Source organism: Eumetopias jubatus, unplaced genomic scaffold, assembly GCF_037043125.1.
Source record: "Eumetopias jubatus isolate StellerSeaLion01/CBP00866 unplaced genomic scaffold, mEumJub1_p1.0 scaffold_15, whole genome shotgun sequence".
Lineage (NCBI taxonomy): Eukaryota > Metazoa > Chordata > Mammalia > Carnivora > Otariidae > Eumetopias > Eumetopias jubatus.
In genome coordinates, this window is record NW_028274821.1 from 77420057 (window position 1) to 77440809 (window position 20753).

The 20753-nt window shown below is 44.6% G+C and overlaps 2 protein-coding genes across 6 annotated transcripts in view; one reads left to right on the forward strand and one right to left on the reverse strand.

The window, feature by feature from the left end:
• Positions 1 to 20753, reverse strand: part of ASTN2 (astrotactin 2) — a 904520-nt gene that overhangs the window by 194327 nt on the left and 689440 nt on the right. The window lies entirely within an intron of this gene.
• On the forward strand, positions 6393 to 18792 carry TRIM32 (tripartite motif containing 32). Of its 3 annotated transcripts, none has more exons than XM_028107900.1 (2): positions 6393 to 6462; positions 15669 to 18792. In XM_028107900.1, exon 2 carries the CDS (start codon positions 15745 to 15747, stop codon positions 17710 to 17712), a length of 1968 nt encoding a protein of 655 aa, XP_027963701.1. In that variant the 5' UTR covers positions 6393 to 6462; positions 15669 to 15744; the 3' UTR covers positions 17713 to 18792. The 3 variants fall into 3 exon arrangements, with proteins under 3 accessions (XP_027963701.1, XP_027963702.1, XP_027963703.1); XM_028107901.2 differs by having other exon boundaries at positions 6422 to 6462; positions 15666 to 18792; XM_028107902.2 differs by lacking the exon at positions 6393 to 6462 and adding an exon at positions 6669 to 6753.

A 20753-nucleotide genomic window follows, 5' to 3' on the forward strand; every position in this document is an offset into this window, starting at 1 on the left:
AGGTTGAGAAATGCACAGGTATTAAGTATGGCATATGTAAATCAGAATCAGAGTTTCAGCAGAAAGTAGACTAATGACTGACAGACAGACAGATGGTAGATAGATACATAAATAAGAAATTGAAGGAGGGAGGAAAGGGAAGGGTGGAAGATGGAAGGCAGGTAAGAGGGATGGAGCTTCTAAAATGGCCTGGAGTGATTTCATCTCCTGATATGCATGACCTATTATAATTTCTTCCACTTGAGTAACTTGCTTTTAACCAACAGAATATGGCAATAAGGGATGTCACTTCTGTGATTAGGTTTCAAAAGACGGACTTCTGTTTTCCTCAGACTCTTTCTTGCTTTGATGAAACAGGCTCTCATGGAGTGGTTCATGTGTCAAGAAACTACTGAAAGTTCTCCAGCCAAAAGGAAGCAAGAAAGTGAGGCTGTCAGTCCAACCACCCTTGAAGAACTGAATCCTGCCATCAACTACATAAATGATCTTGGAAATAGATCCTTTCCCTGTCAAACCTTCAAATGGGACCCCAGCCCTGACGGATAACCTGACTGTAGTCTTATGAGAGACCCTGAAGTAGAGGATCTAGCTAAGCTGTGTCAGATTCCTGACTCACATAGGCTGTGAAATAAGAAATGTGTGCTGTTTTGTTTCATGAACATAGAGGAAGGGAAGGAAGAATAAAATAAGATGAAAACAGAGAGTGAGGCAAACCATAAGAGACTCTTAACTACAGGAAACAAACTGAGCGTTGCTGGAGGGGAGGTGGGTTGGGAAGATGGTGTAATTGGATGATGGACATTAAGGAAGGCAACTGAAGTAATGAGCACTGGGTGTTATATGCAACGGATGAATCACTAAATTCTACCCCTGAAACTAATAATACAGTATATGTTAACTAAATTGAGTTTAAATTAAAAAAAAATAAAAAGAAATGTGTGTTGTTTTAAACCACAACACTTTGGGATAATTTATTATTCAGTTTAGACATAAGTAATAGCGATAGAAACAATTTTATTATATTGTTTCATGGAAATTTTAACAATTTTAAACCTCTAGACTCAAACAAACTTGGTTAGGAAGTATTAGTTTTAATTCCTTCCATTTTTTCCCTTAGACTCTATAAGCACAAATTCCTCTTCCTCCTCAGAATTGTTTGCTAATAAGAGAAGAGGGGGAAAATATTTTTTCAAGAATCGTACAAATCACAACAATCAACAAAACAAGGAGGCAACCCACAGAATGGGAGAAGATATTTGCAAATGACACTACAGATAAAGGGCTGGTATCCAAGATCTATAAAGAACTCCTTAAACTCAACACCCAAAAAACAAATAATCAAGTCAAAAAATGGGCAGAAGACATGAACAGACACCTCTCTGAAGAAGACATACAAATGGCTAACAGACACATGAAAAAATGTTCATCATCATTAGCCATCAGGGAAATTCAAATTAAAACCACACTGAGATACCACCTTACACCAGTTAGAATGGCAAAAATGGACAGGGCAAGAAACAACAAATGTTGGAGAGGTTGTGGAGAAAGGGGAACCCTCTTACACTGTTGGTGGGAATGCAAGTTGGTACAGCCACTTTGGAAAGCAGTGTGGAGGTGCCTCAAAAAATTAAAAATAGAGCTACCCTATGACCCAGCAATGGCACTCCTGGGTATTTACCCCAAAGACACAGATGTAGTGAAAAGAAGGGCCATATGCACCCCAATGTTCATAGCAGCAATGTCCACAATAGCCAAACTGTGGAAAGAGCCGAGATGCCCTTCAACAGATGAATGGATAAAGAAGATGTGGTCCATATATACAATGGAATATTACTCAGCCATCAGAAATGATGAATACCCAACTTTTACAGCAACATGGATGGGACTGGAGGAGATTATGCTAAGTGAAATAAGTCAAGCAGAGAAAGTCAATTATCATATGGTTTCACTTATTTGTGGAACATAAGGAATAGCAGGGAGGACATTAGGAGAAGGAAGGGAAAAATGAAGGGGGTGGAAATCGGAGGGGAAGACGAACCAGACTACGAACTCGGAGAAACAAACTGAGGGCTTTTGAGGGGAGGGGGGGTGGGGGGATGGGTTAGCCTGGTGACGGGTATTAGGGAGGGCACGTACAGCATGGAGCACTGGGTGTTACACGAAAACAATGAATCGTGGATCACTACATCAAAAACTAATGATGTATTGTATGGTGACTAACATAATATAATAAAATAAAATTTAAAAAAAAGAATCGTATAAATCATAGTAATGATAATAATGACAACAGTAGCTACCATTCCTAGAACATTCACTCTCTACCTCAGGCAGTGCTCAAAAAACTTGAGCTCTATCAAGTCATCCAACATTCCCAACATTCCCAACATTCCTGTTACTCCTATTTTGCAGAGTAACAGAAAGTAAAGTACAGCAAGGCTAAGTAAATTCTGCAAGGTTCTACAGCTTTGAGTTCAAATTAAAAAAATAAAAAGAAATGTGTGTTGTTTTAAACCACAACACTGTCAGTTGCAACAAGTTACCACACTTTACTTCAAACCATCTTTTTTATCTTTTCCTCAAAACAACTGTCCAGGTAAGGGGAGTTGGAGTTGGGAATAATTATTATTATTATATAATTATTATTATTATTGTAAGTGCACTAAAATGAACATTACAACACATCAAGCAACATCCTAAAATGTAAATGCTTAACATCCAATATCTCTCATTTTGCCACACCTCCCCCGTGAAATCTCATGAGTTAGTTATTGTTATTCTCATCTTTAAGAAAATAAAAGAGATTAAACTAGAAATTTTAGCAAATGGAGAAAGTAGTGCTTATCTCATAGGGTGATGCTATCGGTTGAACTGTGTCCCCCAAAGAGATAGGCTGACATCTTATACATCAGAATGGGACTTTATTTGGAAATAGGGTCATTGTAGATGTAGTTAGTTAAGATGAGGTCACACTGAAGTTTTAATTAGCTAAGATGGTGGTCACACTTAATGTCATATAACTGTTGCCCTTACAAGAAGACACAGACACATCCATTGAGGAGAATGGCATGTGATGATGAAGACACAAAGAGGGAAACTGACCACAAGAAGATGGAGGCAGAGATACTGGAGTTATGCTACCACAAGCCAAGGGATGCCTGTGGCCACCAGAAGCTGGAAGAGAAAAGGAAGGATCCTCCTTTAGAGACTTCAGAGAAAGCCTGGTCCCACTGACACCTGGACCTCAGATTTCTAGCCTCCAGAATTGTGAAAGAATAAATTTCTCCTGTTTTAAGCCAACCAGTTTCTGATACTTTGTTATGACAGCCCTAGGAAACTGATACAGGTAGTTTGAAAGTAAAATGAAAAAAAAAAAAGGTTATGTTAAAATGCTGAATAAAGAGTATTTAAAGTATTCCACAAAGGGTATTTTAAAAATGCCCCTGTGTATGAGGAATGCTAATATTGTGCCAGATTATGCAAAGCCACGGAATTAAAATGAGTGCCTTTTCCCAGTGTATTTATTTTACTCTAAGATTTTTGTGGGAAGAGTGGTAATTAATTTAACTGGTAAGTAATTTAAATATTAAAAAAAACAAAAGGACAGTCAAGCAAACAGATTTTTTTTAAGAAGAGAAAGAAAGGGTTTTTCATCATCGTTATTGTTCTTTAAAGGCATGATTGTTCGATATCCCCAGACTGTCAGAGAAGTACCACTAGGATGCTCTCTGAGCGGGAAAACAGGGGTATAAAAATATGATGAGTCCTGAATTTAGACTTTGGGGGCCAGGATCTGTGGTTTTCAGCAAACAGAGTGGTAACTCCCCATCTGGTCTGAGAAGAGGGTAGAGGTAAGGTCTTAAGTTTGGGAAGAAACTATTTGACAGCAACTCTCCCATATCCCCAGGCTGCAACACAGGCACTGGTAGAAGTACCCCAGGTCCCTATCCAGAAAGGTTTCTTGCCATTCTGGTGAAACAGGCCACTCTGACTCACCAACATGGCAGACACTCAGGGCAAAAGGCAATTCCTGCTGTTCCCTGGCAAGGCTGCCCAGAAGAGCTTTTTTGAGCGTCTTTGCCTTGACAGGATCACACTCTGTGGTCATAATGACAGCCAGGATTTGCTCCATATTCCTTGACTTCCTAAGCATTGTCATCTCCCCTTCTCTTTTGATCCTTATAAACAAACCTTACTTAATAAAATAGAAAGATAGCTGTGGTCATAAAATGTGAGTAGTCTTTGGATGGTGGTTCAGAGCATGTCCATGGGTCTAACTGGCCTAGGTACCTCAGCTCTACCACTTCCTAGGAGGCTAACTAAGGTAGGCAAGCTATTTAATCTTGCTGAGTCTCAGAAGCCTCTTTGTAAGAGGATGCTACTGATATCTACTTGAATCATTGCTGAGGGGATTGTGATAATGTGACACTATTTATGAAGTGCCAGGTATATTGCTGGTGTTTAAAAAAAGGTACCCTCCTAAAAACGAACTGAGGGTTCTAGAGGGGAGGGGGGTGGGGGGATGGGTTAGCCTGGTGATGGGTATTAAAGAGGGCAGATTCTGCGTGGAGCACTGGGTGTTATATGCAAGCAATGAATCACAGAACACTACATCAAAAACTAACGATGTAATGTATGGTGATTAACATAACAATGAAAATTTAAATAAAAATAAATAAATAAATAAATAAAGGTACCCTCTTACCCAACTGACCTCTCTGTGTCATCTTGCAGCTAGAATAAGCATAAATCAGACAGGAAATGCAATCTGCTTAAAGTCACATTTCTGAGCCTGACTCACTTACTCAGCAACTCTTCTGTGCTGGGCACTGTGCTAACAGATGCAAGCATTGCTCCTCCCTTGGCCCTAACAGGTTCTGTTTATACCCACTGGCTGGCTGCCAGTTTTGAGGAAAATCTGCCCCAGGGCCTTCAGTCCTCAGCTGGGCTCCCTCTTCAGCCCACTCCAGACTCAACTTATTCCTGGTCAATCTAGTCAAACCCTGGCTGGCCATGGGCTGCAAATGTATCCTTGAGGTCTAAATAGCCCCAGACCTCTATCAGGCATCCAGAGCCCCCAGGCCTGTTCAAAGTATGCCATAAGTATACCGACCCAACTTTCCATTGACCTCAATACCTGAAATGCTGGGCGCTGGGGCTTCTGGAATCCACAATCTAAAGAGTGTTAAGAGCTAATTACAATTAAAAAAATCACAATTTTTTAAAAAATTACCGTTAAATGCAAACCACTATGTACTCATAATCTTAATCATCATAGCAAACCTTATCTCTGTTTAGAAATGAAGAAATGGGCCGCCGAGAGGTTACACAAGATAATCAGGGCGGATTCTCATCTAGTCTTGGGTCCCAGGCTGGGCTTTGTGCCCCGGCACACGTGGCCTTGCTGTTGAAGCACCTGGGTGTCAGCTGCTTATCTAAATAGTGTGGTTATGAGAATTAAGCGGTAATGCATGGGAGGTGCTTAGCCCCAGCCAGACACTAAGTGATCATAGAAGGTAGTTTTGTTCTTGTTTCTGTCTGTTGTGTTCTCATTGTGCAGGGTCACAAACCTAAGTGGGATTTCCCGTTCAGGCCCATGCGACCTCACCCCCGCCCTGCTCCTACGCTCCACCACGTGGTCACCTGAAGGAGCGGGTACTTGGCCTGGCCTGGAACTACGTAAGGGGCCACAGGTGCTCAGCAGCCATAGCCCTGACCGCCTCCCACCTGGTAGCACCGTGAGCGCCCCAGGGGGCTGCCTTGGGTTTGGGTTCCCAGGGAGCTTCCCTCTGCAGGGGCAGCAGGTGCAGAGCGCGTTCCCCTATTTACCTCTGCTGCGTCCTCCCAGAGGAGCAGGGTAAAGACGCCTCGCTGGGGGGCTGGGTCCATCGCACGAACACGCATCTAGGCAGAGGTGCGTCCCAGGGAGCAACCTGGAGCCCGAGGAACTGCTTTTCTAGGGGCGTCCAGGCTCTACGCCCGCCCCCGGGGGAGCTTTGTTCTTTCCCTGGCCACTCCTCATAGGGGCAAGCTGCGCTTCCGGGAGGCCCTTCTGCCAGGAGCCGAGGCTCCGCTGGGGCCCGCTCCTGGACGTGAAGGGTCAGCGAAGCGGTTATCTGCAGTCAGACACGCGAGTTTTGATTTGACCCCTGACTCGCTGAGGGAACTCGGGCAGGCTGCTTTTGCCTCAGTTTCCCAGTCTGCACAGTGGGGACACAAAGCTGACGGCCGCGTTCCTAAGGCCCTAGGCTCCCAGGGGGCAGCCTGGCCCTACTCGGCCGCTGGGCCGCGAATGCTACGGCCCGCGCGACTACAAGCCCCAGCATGCCTCGGGGGCGGGGCGCAGTGACGGACAGATGGCTCTGCGAATTAGCGCCTGCCAAGGGGCGCGCGGCGGCGCGTGCGCAGAGGGCGGCGGGCGGGTGGGCTGGCTGCGGTGGACGCGTCGGAGCCGCGGGCGGTCAGGTAAGGGGCGGGAAGGAGGGCCCGGGACGAGGGACTCCGGCCGTAGTCTCGGGCCGTGACTGAGTGGCGGAGCGGGGGGGCTGCGCTGGCGTGCAGCGGGCGGCCCACGCCCGACTGGCAGGGTCTGGGGACCGGATCTAAGGGGTAGGACCGGGGTGGGGGTGGGGCTGCGAGGGACAGGCTCGGGGGGGATTCGATGGGGCAGAGGAGCTCAGAGCAGATGCAGCTCCGCTGGGAGGGGAGAGAAGGGCTCCCACAAAATCTGCGGTGCAGCATCTCGGGAGGCCTGAGGTAATGTGGGGCCCCTGAGGAGAGAGGGGTGCAGCATCTGGGCGGTGGGAGGGCGTCCGAAGGCCTTGGAGGCATCTGGGGGTGCAGAATTTCGCAAACAGGAAGGAATAGAGGGGCCCTGATGAGACTTGGGGTGCCGCATCTCAGGAGGTTTGAGGGAATCTGTGGCCACGAGGCGTTTGAGGGGGCAAAACCTGAGATGAGAGAGCAGGGCCTGGGGATATTCTAATTGCTAAGGAGGAAGCATTTTCCAGATGGTGTCTGGGGAAGATTGAGGGGGTGAGTTCTTGGGGGAGTCAGTGGGAGGCGGTGTCTTGTTAGCAAGAAAGGGCCTGGCTCTGGTTCAAAGGCAACCCATGACATGGGGTGGATAAAAGGGAAAGGACCCAGGTTTGAGGATGGCACTGTGTCTGATGGAATGCAGGAGTTGGGGGCTCAGACTGAAGGAGGGCAGGTCTGGGGTGTGTCATTGGGGTGCTAGGCTGGGATGCAGGGGTGAAGGCTGCAGAGATTTGGAAACAGGTAAAACGTGCTATGCCAGGGATTTGGGGCACATGAGTGAAGAATTGGTGAGCGGTGCAACGTAGAGCCTGAAAGGCTGAATTCTCTATTGTAAAAACGGTTGGGAACACAATTTAGGGAGGGTTAAAGGGTAGGATGGAGATGTACTGACTGGGGTGTAGAATAAGAGGACTCTGAATAGATTTATGGATTGGTGTCTTGGGCTGCTAAAGGAATTTTCCTGAAGTCTGCATGGAAAGCAAAGGAAGTACTAGAGTCCTAAGGACCTAGAGATAATGTATGGACTGGATTTGAGTGTATGAAATTTAGCAGAGTTCAGGGGTTCAGCAACAAAACGTCTTCAGAGACCAGGACTCCTGAAGGAGCCTGACTTTCCCTGTGCGGGGCAGAATCTCCCCCCTCACTGACCAAAGATCACTTATCACAAGGCAGCCATGGAACTGCCACTAACTCTGAGCGCCTTCCCCCCCACCCCCTGCCGTGCCCCAGCCCCCTCTCCCTGCTGAAAGTTGTAGGCTTGGGAGGAGAAGAGAGTGGTTAAAAGAGGCATAAAGCAGGAAACTATTCAAGGTCATCTGCCTAAGTATCCTTTTGCCTGTCCCTGCAAGCTGTGATAGCAGATAATATGTGAGACCTTCAGGGGCTGAGTAGAACAAGATCTCAGGCCTTGTCTTCTTCATCAGTTACATAAGTAGATTGAATTAATCCTATATAAGGTCCATTATGGCCCGGCCACTCAAGAGGCGGTGGCTCTGTGAGTGAAGTGTTTGGGCTGGGAGAGAGACAAAAAAAGGGGAACGTTGAGTATGTAGTCCGGTGCCAAGTTCTAAAGACATGATTCCTAACTGGGGAGGTGTTGTCCCCCAGGGGACATTTGGCAATGTCGGGAGACATTTTCGGCTGTCACAGTTGGAGTATTGGAGACTACTGGCCTCTAGTAGGTGGACACCAAGGATACTGTTTAAACATTGTACAGTGCACTGGACAGCCCCCCCGCACAACAAAGAATTATCTGGCCCAAACTGTCAATAGTTCCAAAGCTGAGGAACTCTACTCAGGAGTCAGATATCCTGGATTCAAATCCTGCCTTTATCTCTTCTTGGCTTTGTGATCTTGAATGAGTAACTTAGCCTCCCTGTTCTTGGCTCTTCTTCTATAAAATTGAATTAATAACACGACTACATCATAGATTATTGTGAAGATTCAGTGAAGTAAATCAGAGTGCTTAAGTGTCTGGTGCACAGTTAGCGCTCACATGTTAGTAATTTTAATTTTTATATCTACTTTCTTACTCAGTTTTCATCACAGCACTACTAAGCAGGCTCTACTATATCCAGGTTTACACATAAGGGAAACTAAGTCTTAGGAAGTGACTTGTTTAGGGTTCCATAGCTAGAATGGCAGAGCTAGGCTCATATTCAGATCTCTGTAACCCAACCCTGTACATTCCCTCCCTCTTTCTTTGCTTTTTCCTTGCTGGGGTCTGCTTAGTCTTACTATCTCAGCCCATTCCCCTCTAATGAAATGATTGCCCAGTGAGTATTGCTGAATATCAAATTGATCCCTAAAGGGGACAAAACTATCTCATTAGGTAGGGAGTAGCCCTGGACTTTGTTCTTGATTTGCTCTTAGACCTGGGCCAGTGGGTAGATAAGGGGAGGAGCTTGAGGTTAGACAGGATGAGGTGCAAGAGACTAAAGGGTAGGTGTAGAGGCCATACTCTGGAAGATAATTCCTGCTTCTAAATGATCTCTTGGGCTTCTTTCCCCTGGGGTAGGACAGGATTTGCTCTGTCCGCTCCAGGACTAGCTATAGCATTGCTGAAGCCAGTTCAGAAACATAGGACTGCATCAGAAGGCAGGAGATTTAGCTGGGACAGCCATACACACCATTATGGAAAATATATAATGGCAATTCAGTCACCCTGGGCATCAGAGGCTTGAAGTCCAGAATTCCTCCTCTGCTGCTAATTTACTAGGTGACCTTGGACAGACACTTCTTAGCCTCAGTTTATTGAAATTAAGAATCTGTTGAAAAGAATAACAGCCATTTATTATGATGCACATTAACTCTGTTGATCCTGCCAACAATGTCGATGTTATTCCATCCGTATCTTACAGATGAGAAAATAGGTTAAATGCTTTATTCAAGGCTACATAGCAAGGGGCAAAGTGGGGATGTGAGCCCAGTTATATCTGACTCCTAGGTAATATTATACTAGTTTTATTAGGCTTTTTCAACACTAAAGCCCATACACCTATGTCTACAGAGTTTGGTAGTCAAGTTTGCAAAGCACTTTAAGTAGATGACTGTCCCTGCATGCACAATGATGTGCTGCCTCTGTGACACTCCATTTTTTTTCCTTTTGGTATAACAAACAATGCCTTTACCGACCTCTTGGCCAAACTGCCTAGAGCTAATAGCAGCCTCATCAGCTATGGAACGGTAACATTTTTTGAGTCAGTGTGGTTTTATGGCTGGGATTTGACACCTGGATTTGAACCTCACTTCTACTACCTACCAGCTCTGAGACCTTAGGTTGCTGTTCTCTGAACCTTGGTTTCCTTATTTATAAAGGGGAATAACACATATTTCACATAGTTATTATGACGATAGGAGATAATGTAATAAAAGGTGCCTGACATTCAATAAATGGTAGTTTTATGAGAGGTGGTAGCAATTATAAGAGGAAGGCATTGCCAGAAGGGAACTGAGTGTCACTTTGCCAAGTTTCAGTGACCCTAAGCAGCCCCCACCAGTCTCTCCCAAATTCCCATTCCCCCTTGTACCTTTCCCAGGATCTGCTTCCTGATCCTTTCATCAAAAGCTCATGATTAAGTGAACATGTGTTGTATGTAGATAAAAGAACTGGAAGAGAGGTGGGTGGGTGGAGATGAGTTGGAGGTCCTCTGAGAAAGGACTGTTGGTCTTTCCCTTATCCTAGATTCTTTGAGTCACATTGGCAGCATTGATATTACCCAAATGTTTGTGGAAGATGCAAGGGAGCCTTTCCAGCTTCTGTAGTTTTAGAAGAAGGAGAACCTACAAGTGTCTTTCCAGCAAACTCTATTACTGATTTAACCTGTCCGTGACATACTGTAGCTCAGGTTTCCTTTTCCACAAACAGTTCCTTCTGGATTGTTTTATTCGTCTCAGACCCGGTACAGCTCTGTTAGGTTATGCCTGTGTTTCCCTATAAGCTCCTACTTGTTGAATTTTTCTTAGCTGTTTGCAGATAACCTTAAATGCCCTGAGTAAAATTAAACTCCAAACCCTCTTCCGCACACAGGACTAGGTGAGTGTCAAATGGGGGCCTCTCAGACTTTGTTAAAATCCCTCCTGCTAGCCACTCCCAGAGAGTGACCATTGGGAACCTGGAGATGGTTATGCATTTGATCAGCATTCCGTTCAAATGCAAGAGGATTAAATACAGTTTAGAAAGGGAATGTGATAAGCCTTGCAAAACCTCAGTCAAACCAGAGGAGTGTACAGTCACAGGATGGACCTTATGTCTTGTGAAAGAAAATGTAGTACTCTTTTACATATTTTCCTAGTTTTTAAAGAGCTCCGTTCATGTTTGGTTTTTGTTCATAATTATATCCCTAGTGTTTTTATGGGACTGGACTTGTAGTATGTGGTCAGTAAAGATTCGTTTAACTAATTGCTTAAAGTTCTTCAGTTCTGCTGATGGCCTAAGCCCTCAAGAGGCTGACAAAGGTATGACCTTTGGTCATCTCTAATCTTTAGATTCTGAGATCAGGTAAAACTCTCTAGTGAAGGCTCAGAATTTTTATTTTTGAAGTTTACATATCTGATATCTTGGGTACAGTATGCCTGTTGAAAAGTGCCTATTTCTTCTCATTGGCTGGGTAACAGCTGCCGCTAGACTATTATATACTGCACAGTTAATTGTATGCCTCTCGGTGCTGTACTAAGTGTGTTATACACATAATCCCATTTAATCTTTATAGTAACCTTGTGAGGAAGATACTATTTTAAAGCCCTTCTTTTAGATAAACTGAGAACTAGAGAGGTTAGTTAACTTGTCCGAGTCTCCACAGTAAGCAGTAGAGCCAGGATTGAAATCCAGAAAGCCTGATTCCTGAACCCACTTTCTTAATCTATATAATACTGGTCACCCCCAGTGACCTGTCTTTTAGTCCTAATTCTGTCATATGATTAATGAGTTCTTGATCTCTCTCTCCTGATCTCCATTTACTCATCTATTTTACTTTTTGAGATCACTGCTAATTCTAGCATTCCATATTTAGTCCCTCTTAGAAGGAGCTTATTTTCTGGGCAAAAGAAGTTGTGAATTCATTTGCCCATCATTTTCTAGCATAGATACCTAGTGTCCGCAATCAAATTCTTTCAAAGCCGGTCATGCCTTTATTAATCTTCATGTGCTTTTATCTGCCATGACAAGAAACATTCTTCATCCCTTTGAAAATGTAGTTTGTAAACTAGTACTAGTTGTTATTGTTAATACTGTTGCTGATTGTTACTAAAATATGATAAATAACAGTTTTTCATTTCACACCTGCCATTTTCCAGACTAGGCATTGATAAGCATTATCCCTAGTTTTTTACTTTTTATAAAGTAAGAAGACAGGTTTAGTGAGGTTGAATAACTTGCCTACTGTCCCACAACTTGTAAACTGCAGTGCTGATTTAATCCCAGTTCTGCCTGACTTCAGGGTTCATGTGTTTTTGTTTTTTGTTTTTTTTTTTTCTGCTATTCTGGTTATTTAAATTGTGGACTGGGGAAAGCATGGTGGTGCCAGAAGCGGCTAGATCAGGTTAGAGTATGACTATAGAATTTTCCTGAGTTTTAGGGCAGCTGAAGCAAGCACAGCTCTAGGGGTAGATTCTTATCTGGAGCTGAAGAGCTGGGCCAGTATTAGTAGATGATGTGCGGTATTAATCATGAGATCAGAGTAGTGAGGTGAGGGGTCAAGAATTGAAAGTACAAAGTATGCAACAGGAAACATGTTTAAGGTATCATGAAGGCAGACAAGATTATTATAACATGTTGGGGATTCATTCTGACTGGTTTTAGATTTTATAGCTGACAGAAAATGGGCCGCTAACATAGAGACTTGCTATGGTAAGACAATTCCTGTCACCCCTCCTAGTGCTTTCAGGGAAACTGAGTTCCAGTTGACTTTCCATCTGAATCATCATTGTCAGTATTAACAGTAATGGCTAGATGCATGTTTCTTGAGGAGAGGGAATGTATCTGCCTGTCACATGGCTCTATATCAGGCTAGGATCCTGCTGAAGGCAGTGTTTGTAGGTCGTAGACATGGGAGGCATAGTTCAAGCTTTTTCCAAGTCTGAGGCTATATATCTGATGCTTTAATGGTGAGAACTCATGTTTTCCTGGCAGAGCATGCCAGCTTTAGAGTAGGAATCCTTGACAATCTCTTCTGTCTTAGGGAGCCTAGTGAAGCTGCAGAGAGCTGAGATAATTTGGAATATGGATGTGGGCATAGTAAATTCATTTTTTAAAGTGGATAGCTTAGATCAGGAGGCAAGAAGCTTTTTAATTGAAGGAGGTGGTGTGATATTCCAGAAAGCTGGGGAAAGAATTTGCTAGTATTTTTACAAGTTGGCAGACTTGTTTAATTAGCTGATCTGCAGTGCCAGCTTTGGGAAGAACAGATGTCCCTTGCATTGTAAGGTAGCACGCTCTGGATCTAAACACCAAATGTTGCCCTCAGTATGTTGTGCCAGATGATGGAAGGAGGAGCTGAAGCTATTGGTTTAGAACTAAAGTTTGCATGGATTCTGAGTTGAGGTTTCTATCAGTATTTCCATACTACTGTGTCCAGACCTATGGCATTTAAGAATTCAGTAGTAAGTTTCACATATTCACATGAGACCTTAGAGGTTCATGATACGTGATAGTGTGTTATTTTGTTGAGACATGGATTTGAGTCCTAATGGGTTACAAGGCTGGTGTGTGAGAGTGGGTCACCCAGCTAATAAATCCGTACAGCCAACTGACTCCACTGGAGCTAAATCTCCTAACAATAGTATTGTTCTTATTTGTGGAGAAAATTATATTCTACAAAGGCAGCATCTCCCAAAGTATGGTCTAGAGAACACTTGTGAACAAGTGTTACATGACAGTGGGGAAAAACCCTAAAACTTGAAGTAATTATGGGTTAAACAAAGTTAAAGGTATCTGTACTGCAGGGATTCAGCATGTTTGAGCTTTTTGTGACCTTGAGCCAGCTTTTCTGAGCCTAAGTTTCCTCATTATAAAATAATAAAAATAGTACCTACTTTATAGGGCCATTATGAGGATTAAATGAGATTAAGTATATGAAGCATCTAGTGTGGTATCTAGCACGTGGAAGACACTAGGTGGATACTGTTTCCCTTCTGGTAGAAGAGAAGTGAGATTTCAGAGAGGTGGGGTTGACTTTGGATAAATTATGTGTGTCTGTTACTGAGTATTTGTCAGGTCACCATGGAAAGCTAAATATGGGGAAATTCTGGAATATGAATCTCTGCATAGACTCCCCCTCTGTATGCATGGAGAAAGAGTTCATAACATTTACAAAGCTTTTCTCACCTTGCTGCATTATCCTTAAACCAGGCTAACTTGCCCTCCTCTGCTCCTTGATATCAGGAGACTGATACAGCAAGGATACAGCTGTACCATTTGCATTTAAGAAGGGCTACAATGTATCCCTGTGCCTCACCTTGCTAGATCTATTCATTCTAATTTGGGGTATAAATTGACAATGACATAAGTCTGCAGAGCACTGAGATCGCTGTTCTATTTCGTGAGCATATGTGGATCAAGGTGGGTGGGAGTATTTATGGCTTGTACTTTGTGAAGTAGGGGGTGTTCCAGGCCAAAAATAAACTGTCTTGATAAGGCAGTACTGTTTTTTAAATCACTGGGCTTGAGTCTCTGGCTTTCCTAGCTGTATCACTTCCCCCGCTTTAATCCACTCATCTTGGTGATTGTACTTCTAATATTGCTCAAATGCATCTTTCCATTTCCACCACCTGCTCCCTAGTTCAGCTCCCTATTACCTCCCCCAGGCAGTTTTGCAGCAGTTTTCCAAACTAGTTTCTCAGCCTTTTCACCTACTCCATTCAAGCTTTGATCATATCACTTCCATGCTTCAAAACATGTGTTGTTTCATGGTGCCCATCAAAATGAAATCTGAAGGTCTCATTTTGGCTCTGAAGACTTAATTATAATCATTCGCATAATCAAACCAGTTACTCTGATCTCCCTATATTCTCCCACAATTTTAACCTAAGAATGAGAGAAAAGAGAACTAAAATTTATCTAAGACTTTTTTGGCGAGAAGTTTACACACTACCTATACTTTCTCATTTAATCCTTGCACTGACCTTGTGAAGCCAGTATTATTTCATTTTACAGATGGAAACAAACCTATAGAAGCTACATGTTCTCTGTTCTCTTTCTAATACCCTGAAGCTCTTGCTCTTTCCCTTGCTTCCTAACCTTTGTTAAGACTGTCCTTGTCTGGTGCTCCCTCTCCCTCATCTCCACATAGCCAGGACCCTATCCAGTGCCATTCTGTTTCTTGTTGAATTAGAGCGAATGCCTTTTAGCCTCCATCAAATTGAGTTTGTATCTTATTTATGATACTGTTTTCTGCCTTGGCTATTATTTACCATGTCTTGTCTCCTTTACTCAAGCTTGAGATCTCAAGGGCAGAATTTGTGTCCTGGTAACTTAGTAAAGTACATGGTACCTAGTCTTAGGTTGGATGCTTTTGGTCACATAGTTTCCTTTGTTTAAAATGGCTTTATCCCTCAAGGCCATGTTTCTTTCCAGACATATCTCAGAAGTGTCACTGCTTCTGGGGAGCCCTCCCCAGTTCCTGTAGGAACTGTTACTCTAGCCACTGTGCCCCCACAGCACTTTGTGGATAATCCTTTCCTGTATATAATTTTCTTATGCTTTTCTCCTAATATAAATTGAGTCGTAGACGTCCCTAATCACTAACGTTTATCAAGCATACTGTTTGCCGTGGGCTGTACTAGGTGCATCATATTCATCATGCTGTTGAACCCTTCCAAAACTAGATAAAGTAGATACCATTATTACTTCGTTTTATAGATGGGTGATGGGAAACTGAGCTTCGGAAAGTTTAGGTTACTTCCTTAAGGTCACACAACTAAGTAGAGACTCCATACCCTGATATCTTACCCACTGTGCATTGCTTTGTCTGCTTTACTTCCTTGTGTATCACCATCACCTAACAGAGTTGACTTCAATAAATATTTGTTAAATAAGTTAGCAGCTGAACAAATGATGGTAGCTATTCTCTACATGTTTCTTGAGTGAATGAGCTCATACAGGCAGTGGAATAATGGCTTCTTATTCTCATTAGCAGGATTTGACCCTCTGGAGCATGAATACCAAGCTGTTCGGTTCTGGGCTGTGTTAGCAGGCCCCTCAAGGGAAGCGCAATGGCTACTGCAGCAGCTGCGGCTTCTCACCTGAACCTGGATGCCCTCCGGGAAGTGCTGGAATGCCCCATCTGCATGGAGTCCTTCACAGAGGAGCAGCTGCGGCCCAAGCTCCTGCACTGTGGCCACACCATCTGCCGCCAGTGCCTGGAGAAGCTCCTGGCCAGTAGCATCAATGGGGTCCGCTGTCCCTTTTGCAGCAAGATTACCCGCATAACCAGCCTCACCCAGCTCACGGACAACCTGACAGTGCTGAAGATCATTGACACAGCTGGGCTCAGTGAGGCTGTGGGGCTGCTCATGTGCCGGTCGTGTGGGCGGCGCCTGCCCAGGCAGTTCTGCCGGAGCTGCAGTGTGGTGTTGTGCGAGCCGTGCCGGGAGGCGGACCACCAGCCCCCCGGCCACTGTACACTTCCTGTCAAAGAGGCAGCTGAGGAGCGGCGGCAGGACTTTGGAGAGAAGTTGGCCCGTCTGCGGGAGCTTATGGGGGAGCTGCAGCGCCGGAAGGTGGCCCTGGAAGGCGTATCCAAGGACCTTCAAGCACGGTATAAAGCGGTTCTCCAGGAGTATGGGCACGAGGAACGCAGGGTCCAGGAAGAGCTGGCTCGCTCTCGTAAGTTCTTCACGGGCTCTTTGGCTGAGGTTGAGAAGTCCAACAGTCAGGTGGTAGAGGAGCAGAGTTACCTGCTTAACATTGCAGAGGTGCAGGCTGTGTCTCGCTGTGACTACTTCCTGGCCAAGATCAAGCAGGCAGATGTGGCACTACTGGAGGAGACAGCTGATGAGGAGGAGCCCGAGCTCACGGCCAGCCTGCCCCGGGAGCTAACCCTACAGGATGTGGAGCTTCTTAAGGTCGGCCATGTTGGCCCCCTCCAGATCGGGCAGGCTGTTAAAAAGCCCCGGACAGTCAACATGGAAGATTCCTGGGCCATGGAGGCTGCAGCCTCTGCCGCCTCCACCTCCGTTACATTCAGAGAGATGGACATGAGCCCCGAGGAAGTGGTCGCCAGCCCTCGGGCCTCACCTGCTAAGCAGCGGGGTTCCGAGACCGCCGCCAGTATCCAGCAGTGCCTCTTTCTCAAGAAGATGGGGGCCAAAGGCAGCACTCCAGGCATGTTCAACCTTCCCGTCAGTCTCTACGTGACCAGTCAAGGCGAGGTGCTGGTTGCTGACCGAGGCAACTGCCGTATACAAGTCTTTACTCGGAAGGGCTTTTTGAAGGAGATCCGCCGCAGCCCCAGTGGCATTGATAGCTTTGTGCTGAGCTTCCTTGGGGCTGATCTGCCCAATCTTACTCCTCTCTCAGTGGCCATGAACTGCCATGGGCTCATTGGTGTGACTGACAGCTATGACAACTCCCTCAAGGTATACACCTTGGACGGTCACTGCGTGGCCTGTCACAGGAGCCAGCTGAGCAAACCCTGGGGCATCACAGCCCTTCCGTCCGGCCAATTTGTGGTAACTGATGTGGAAGGTGGAAAGCTCTGGTGCTTCACTGTTGACCGAGGAGCAGGGGTGGTCAAATACAGCTGCCTCTGTAGTGCCGTGCGGCCCAAGTTTGTCACCTGCGATGCTGAGGGCACTGTCTACTTCACGCAAGGCTTGGGCCTCAATCTGGAGAATCGGCAGAATGAGCACCACCTGGAGGGTGGCTTCTCCATTGGCTCTGTGGGCCCCGATGGGCAGCTGGGTCGCCAGATTAGCCACTTTTTCTCAGAGAATGAGGATTTCCGCTGCATTGCTGGCATGTGTGTGGATGCTCGTGGTGACCTCATTGTGGCTGATAGTAGTCGAAAGGAAATTCTCCACTTTCCTAAGGGGGGCGGCTATAGTGTCCTTATTCGAGAGGGGCTCACGTGTCCAGTGGGCATCGCCCTCACTCCTAAAGGGCAGCTATTGGTCTTGGACTGTTGGGATCACTGCATCAAGATTTACAGCTACCATCTGAGAAGATACTCTACCCCTTAGGGGTAAGAGATAACTGGTTATTTCTTCTGCTCCCAGCCACCTTCCTCCCTTATTCCTTGGTTACTGGTGATATTGTAGAGTGCACTTGGCCTATGTCTTTATGCCACCTGGCTAGTCCTAGAATTTTAGAAGCTGTCTTTTAGTGGGGTTTTGTTTTGTTTTGTTCTTTTGCATTATTTCCCTCCTAAATTTAGAGCTTTAACAGTTGGCATTGCCCCAAATAGGACATCTGATATGGGGTTAGTTCAAGTTTGATTAGAACTTAGGCACTTTGAGGCTTCAGTAGAGAGCCTTTTGCCCCCTGTATTTGAAATTTGCCCTTGTACTGAATCCTTGTTGATTTCCCTCTTTTGGCTTTGATAACCCTGGTCCCATATTTCCCTCTTAATGTAATGCACTTCATATGTGACACTTTCTCTTCAATTCTGTTGCATTTAGTGTGCATGCTCCAGTGGGATCTGCTCCACCTTTCATTTCAGACATCATATCCCCCTGGCATGATGTCTCAGGTCTCTTCACCTTTATCAGACTGAAAGCTCACTCATTTAGTACCACCAAGGGAGATATACAGTCCTTTTGGGAAGCAGTACCTCTTGGTTCTGGGGGTTTTGTGCCATCTTGGATTGGTCTCTGATTGCAGATGTGACAGAGAATAGATCGACCCCTAGCTGGTTGGTATTGAAGACTTTAGCCTGGAAGTTGCTTGCCTTTTACAGGAGCATATAGATTGGAATTATTTCAAAGCACAGAAAGATGGGAATGGAATTATTTCAAAGCACAGAAAGATGGGAATAAACAAACACAAATGCTAATATAGTCAGTAAATACTCCTGAATAGTCTCTAGAGCTCATCATTTTTCATATTACCTCTCTTCACGGACCTGTGCTAAGATTTGACTGCAGAATTGTACAACACAGGCCAGGGTCAACAAAGTGGGGAGGTGGACACATCTCATTTTCGTTAGACAAAACTGTTGGGTCTTTATTCTGTATTTTCCTCAAGTGACTGCACAGTATTTGGTTTTGAGATTTATTTCCATTCCTCTATCAAGAATTAAATAATTGATAACTGTTTCTTCATCACTGGTGTTCATGTCTTTTCATTAAATACGGATTTGGGAAATGAGAGGGATAAGTTGTACCATGCTATTTTGCTTCCATATCTGACACTGCATTCTTTGAGAACATTAAGGATCTACCCCGGTCAAAACTCAGCCTAAGGCACCATTATGTAAAAAAATCCAAATCTTACTCCCACACGCGTGTACAGACTCAGCCCCCAAGGTCTACAGAGTCACCAACGCTCTGTTAGGAATTGAGCCTCTACCATTTGCTTTATCCTTGTAATTAGAGTTCAAAAAAGGAGGAAGTCTTGTCCTTTTAAAAAGACCAGACGTGGGTGAGGGAATTTGTGACAAGGATCCTCAGGCTTTATTTTTACTAAGCAACATAGTTTGCACTTTAGGTGCAGGGCTGATGGCAAGCCAAAGAGCTATCACCTTGCATTTTAAAGAAACAAAATTTGTTAAGCTGGGCTACTCAAAGTTGTTTTGTTTCTTGGTGGTGGGATTGTTGTTTTTTTTTTTTTGTTTTTTTTTTTTTTGGCTTCTGTTGTAATAGCTGCCAAAGAACAGGAAAGGAAATCATTGGTGCGATGTCAAACTAGGTTGTCTTGCGCTTTTCACCTGGAGAAAGCCCCATGTTCTGATTATGAAATTGCATCCGATTTTAAAAGATTGTATAATTGAAAGGAAATTGATCCAATTAAAAGTGCATCACAGATAACTCCACTAGTTATTAGAGCCACTTTATCTGTGATAGCACCTGGCGTTCGGGGATCTGTCTTTGCTGTCAGTGGGGGGCTTGCTAAGGTAAGAACATTGGTCGAGGCTTTTGGCACAGAGTTTGTAGCACGGAAACGTGTATCGTGGGCTGGCTTGACGTAAAGGGGCCAGAAGCCCTCTAGCTGCTGATGCTTTTGGAAGGCCCCGTGTTCGATCATTACTGGTGTTCAGCATTTAGGGCTACCCAGTGTTGAGCCACACTCATGCCTTGGTCCTAAAGTATAGCAGCCATGTGCTGGCCCAAAGGGGACGTAAGTATAGTCTGAATGTTTTTGTTTCTTCGATGTGAGTATTTTAGGCTGTGTTTAGTGCAATCAGTTTTCAATTATCCACCGTGTTGACTACATTACATACATAGTATAGCCCCAGCAAACTAGTTTCCTCAATTATAGCCATTTTTGTTTGTTGTTTGTTTTTTATTTTTAAGCAGCGGTGCCCTGATTCGAATAAAGTCTTAAGTGCGAGTCTATTATGTAAAGTAGATCAAAGAGCAGCTGCTCTGGTTGAAGCAGGTTTGGGGGCCTGCAGAACGGGCCTTATTTATGCCTTTATCCCCTCACCTACCCTGCGCACACTTGCAAAACTCCTGTGAATCTACAGAACGCTTTCCAAGAACCATTAAACTATAGCATCGCTTGTCTTCCACGAGGCCCTGGGCCAGCCGTTTCACCTTTCCCCTTCTGAAGGAAGGGTGTAAGATGTGAGATAGGAGATGTGAAAATACTCGCATACTCAGTAAGTGGTAAGCTAGTACTATCTTCTCTCCTTGAGTTGTTCAAACGAGTAGTGTGAGGTTATCCAAGCCGTCCAAATGATACGTTCCCTCTTTCCTATTTTACTGGTTCCTGTTTGCCAACCAGAACTTTTCTCCAGGATTTCCTCCCCCTAGGTCACCTGTTCCTTTTTATTACCACTCTCCCTATTTCACATTTCTATTATTGTATAAATTGCTGTGAGCACTTCGGGTGGTGCCTAACATAGAATATATATATCCTCAGGTATTTAACTGGCTGTTATTTACTTGATTGCTAATGATAATAGGCCTCCGGCAACCTTAGTTTTCTTAACACAGCCCCCTTACATCGGATAAAAAGGTATTCTTAGGTAAGCCCTTTAATAAGGTATATGAGAAACTGAAGGCAAACAGATGACTTACAGGTTGGTTAAGTCCGGCTTCCCTTTATCATTTTGAGTAAT

Bases quoted from the DNA above. Each gene is read 5' to 3' on its own strand.
- TRIM32 (XM_028107900.1), top strand. From the start codon at position 15,745: ATGGCTACTGCAGCAGCTGCGGCTTCTCACCTGAACCTGGATGCCCTC.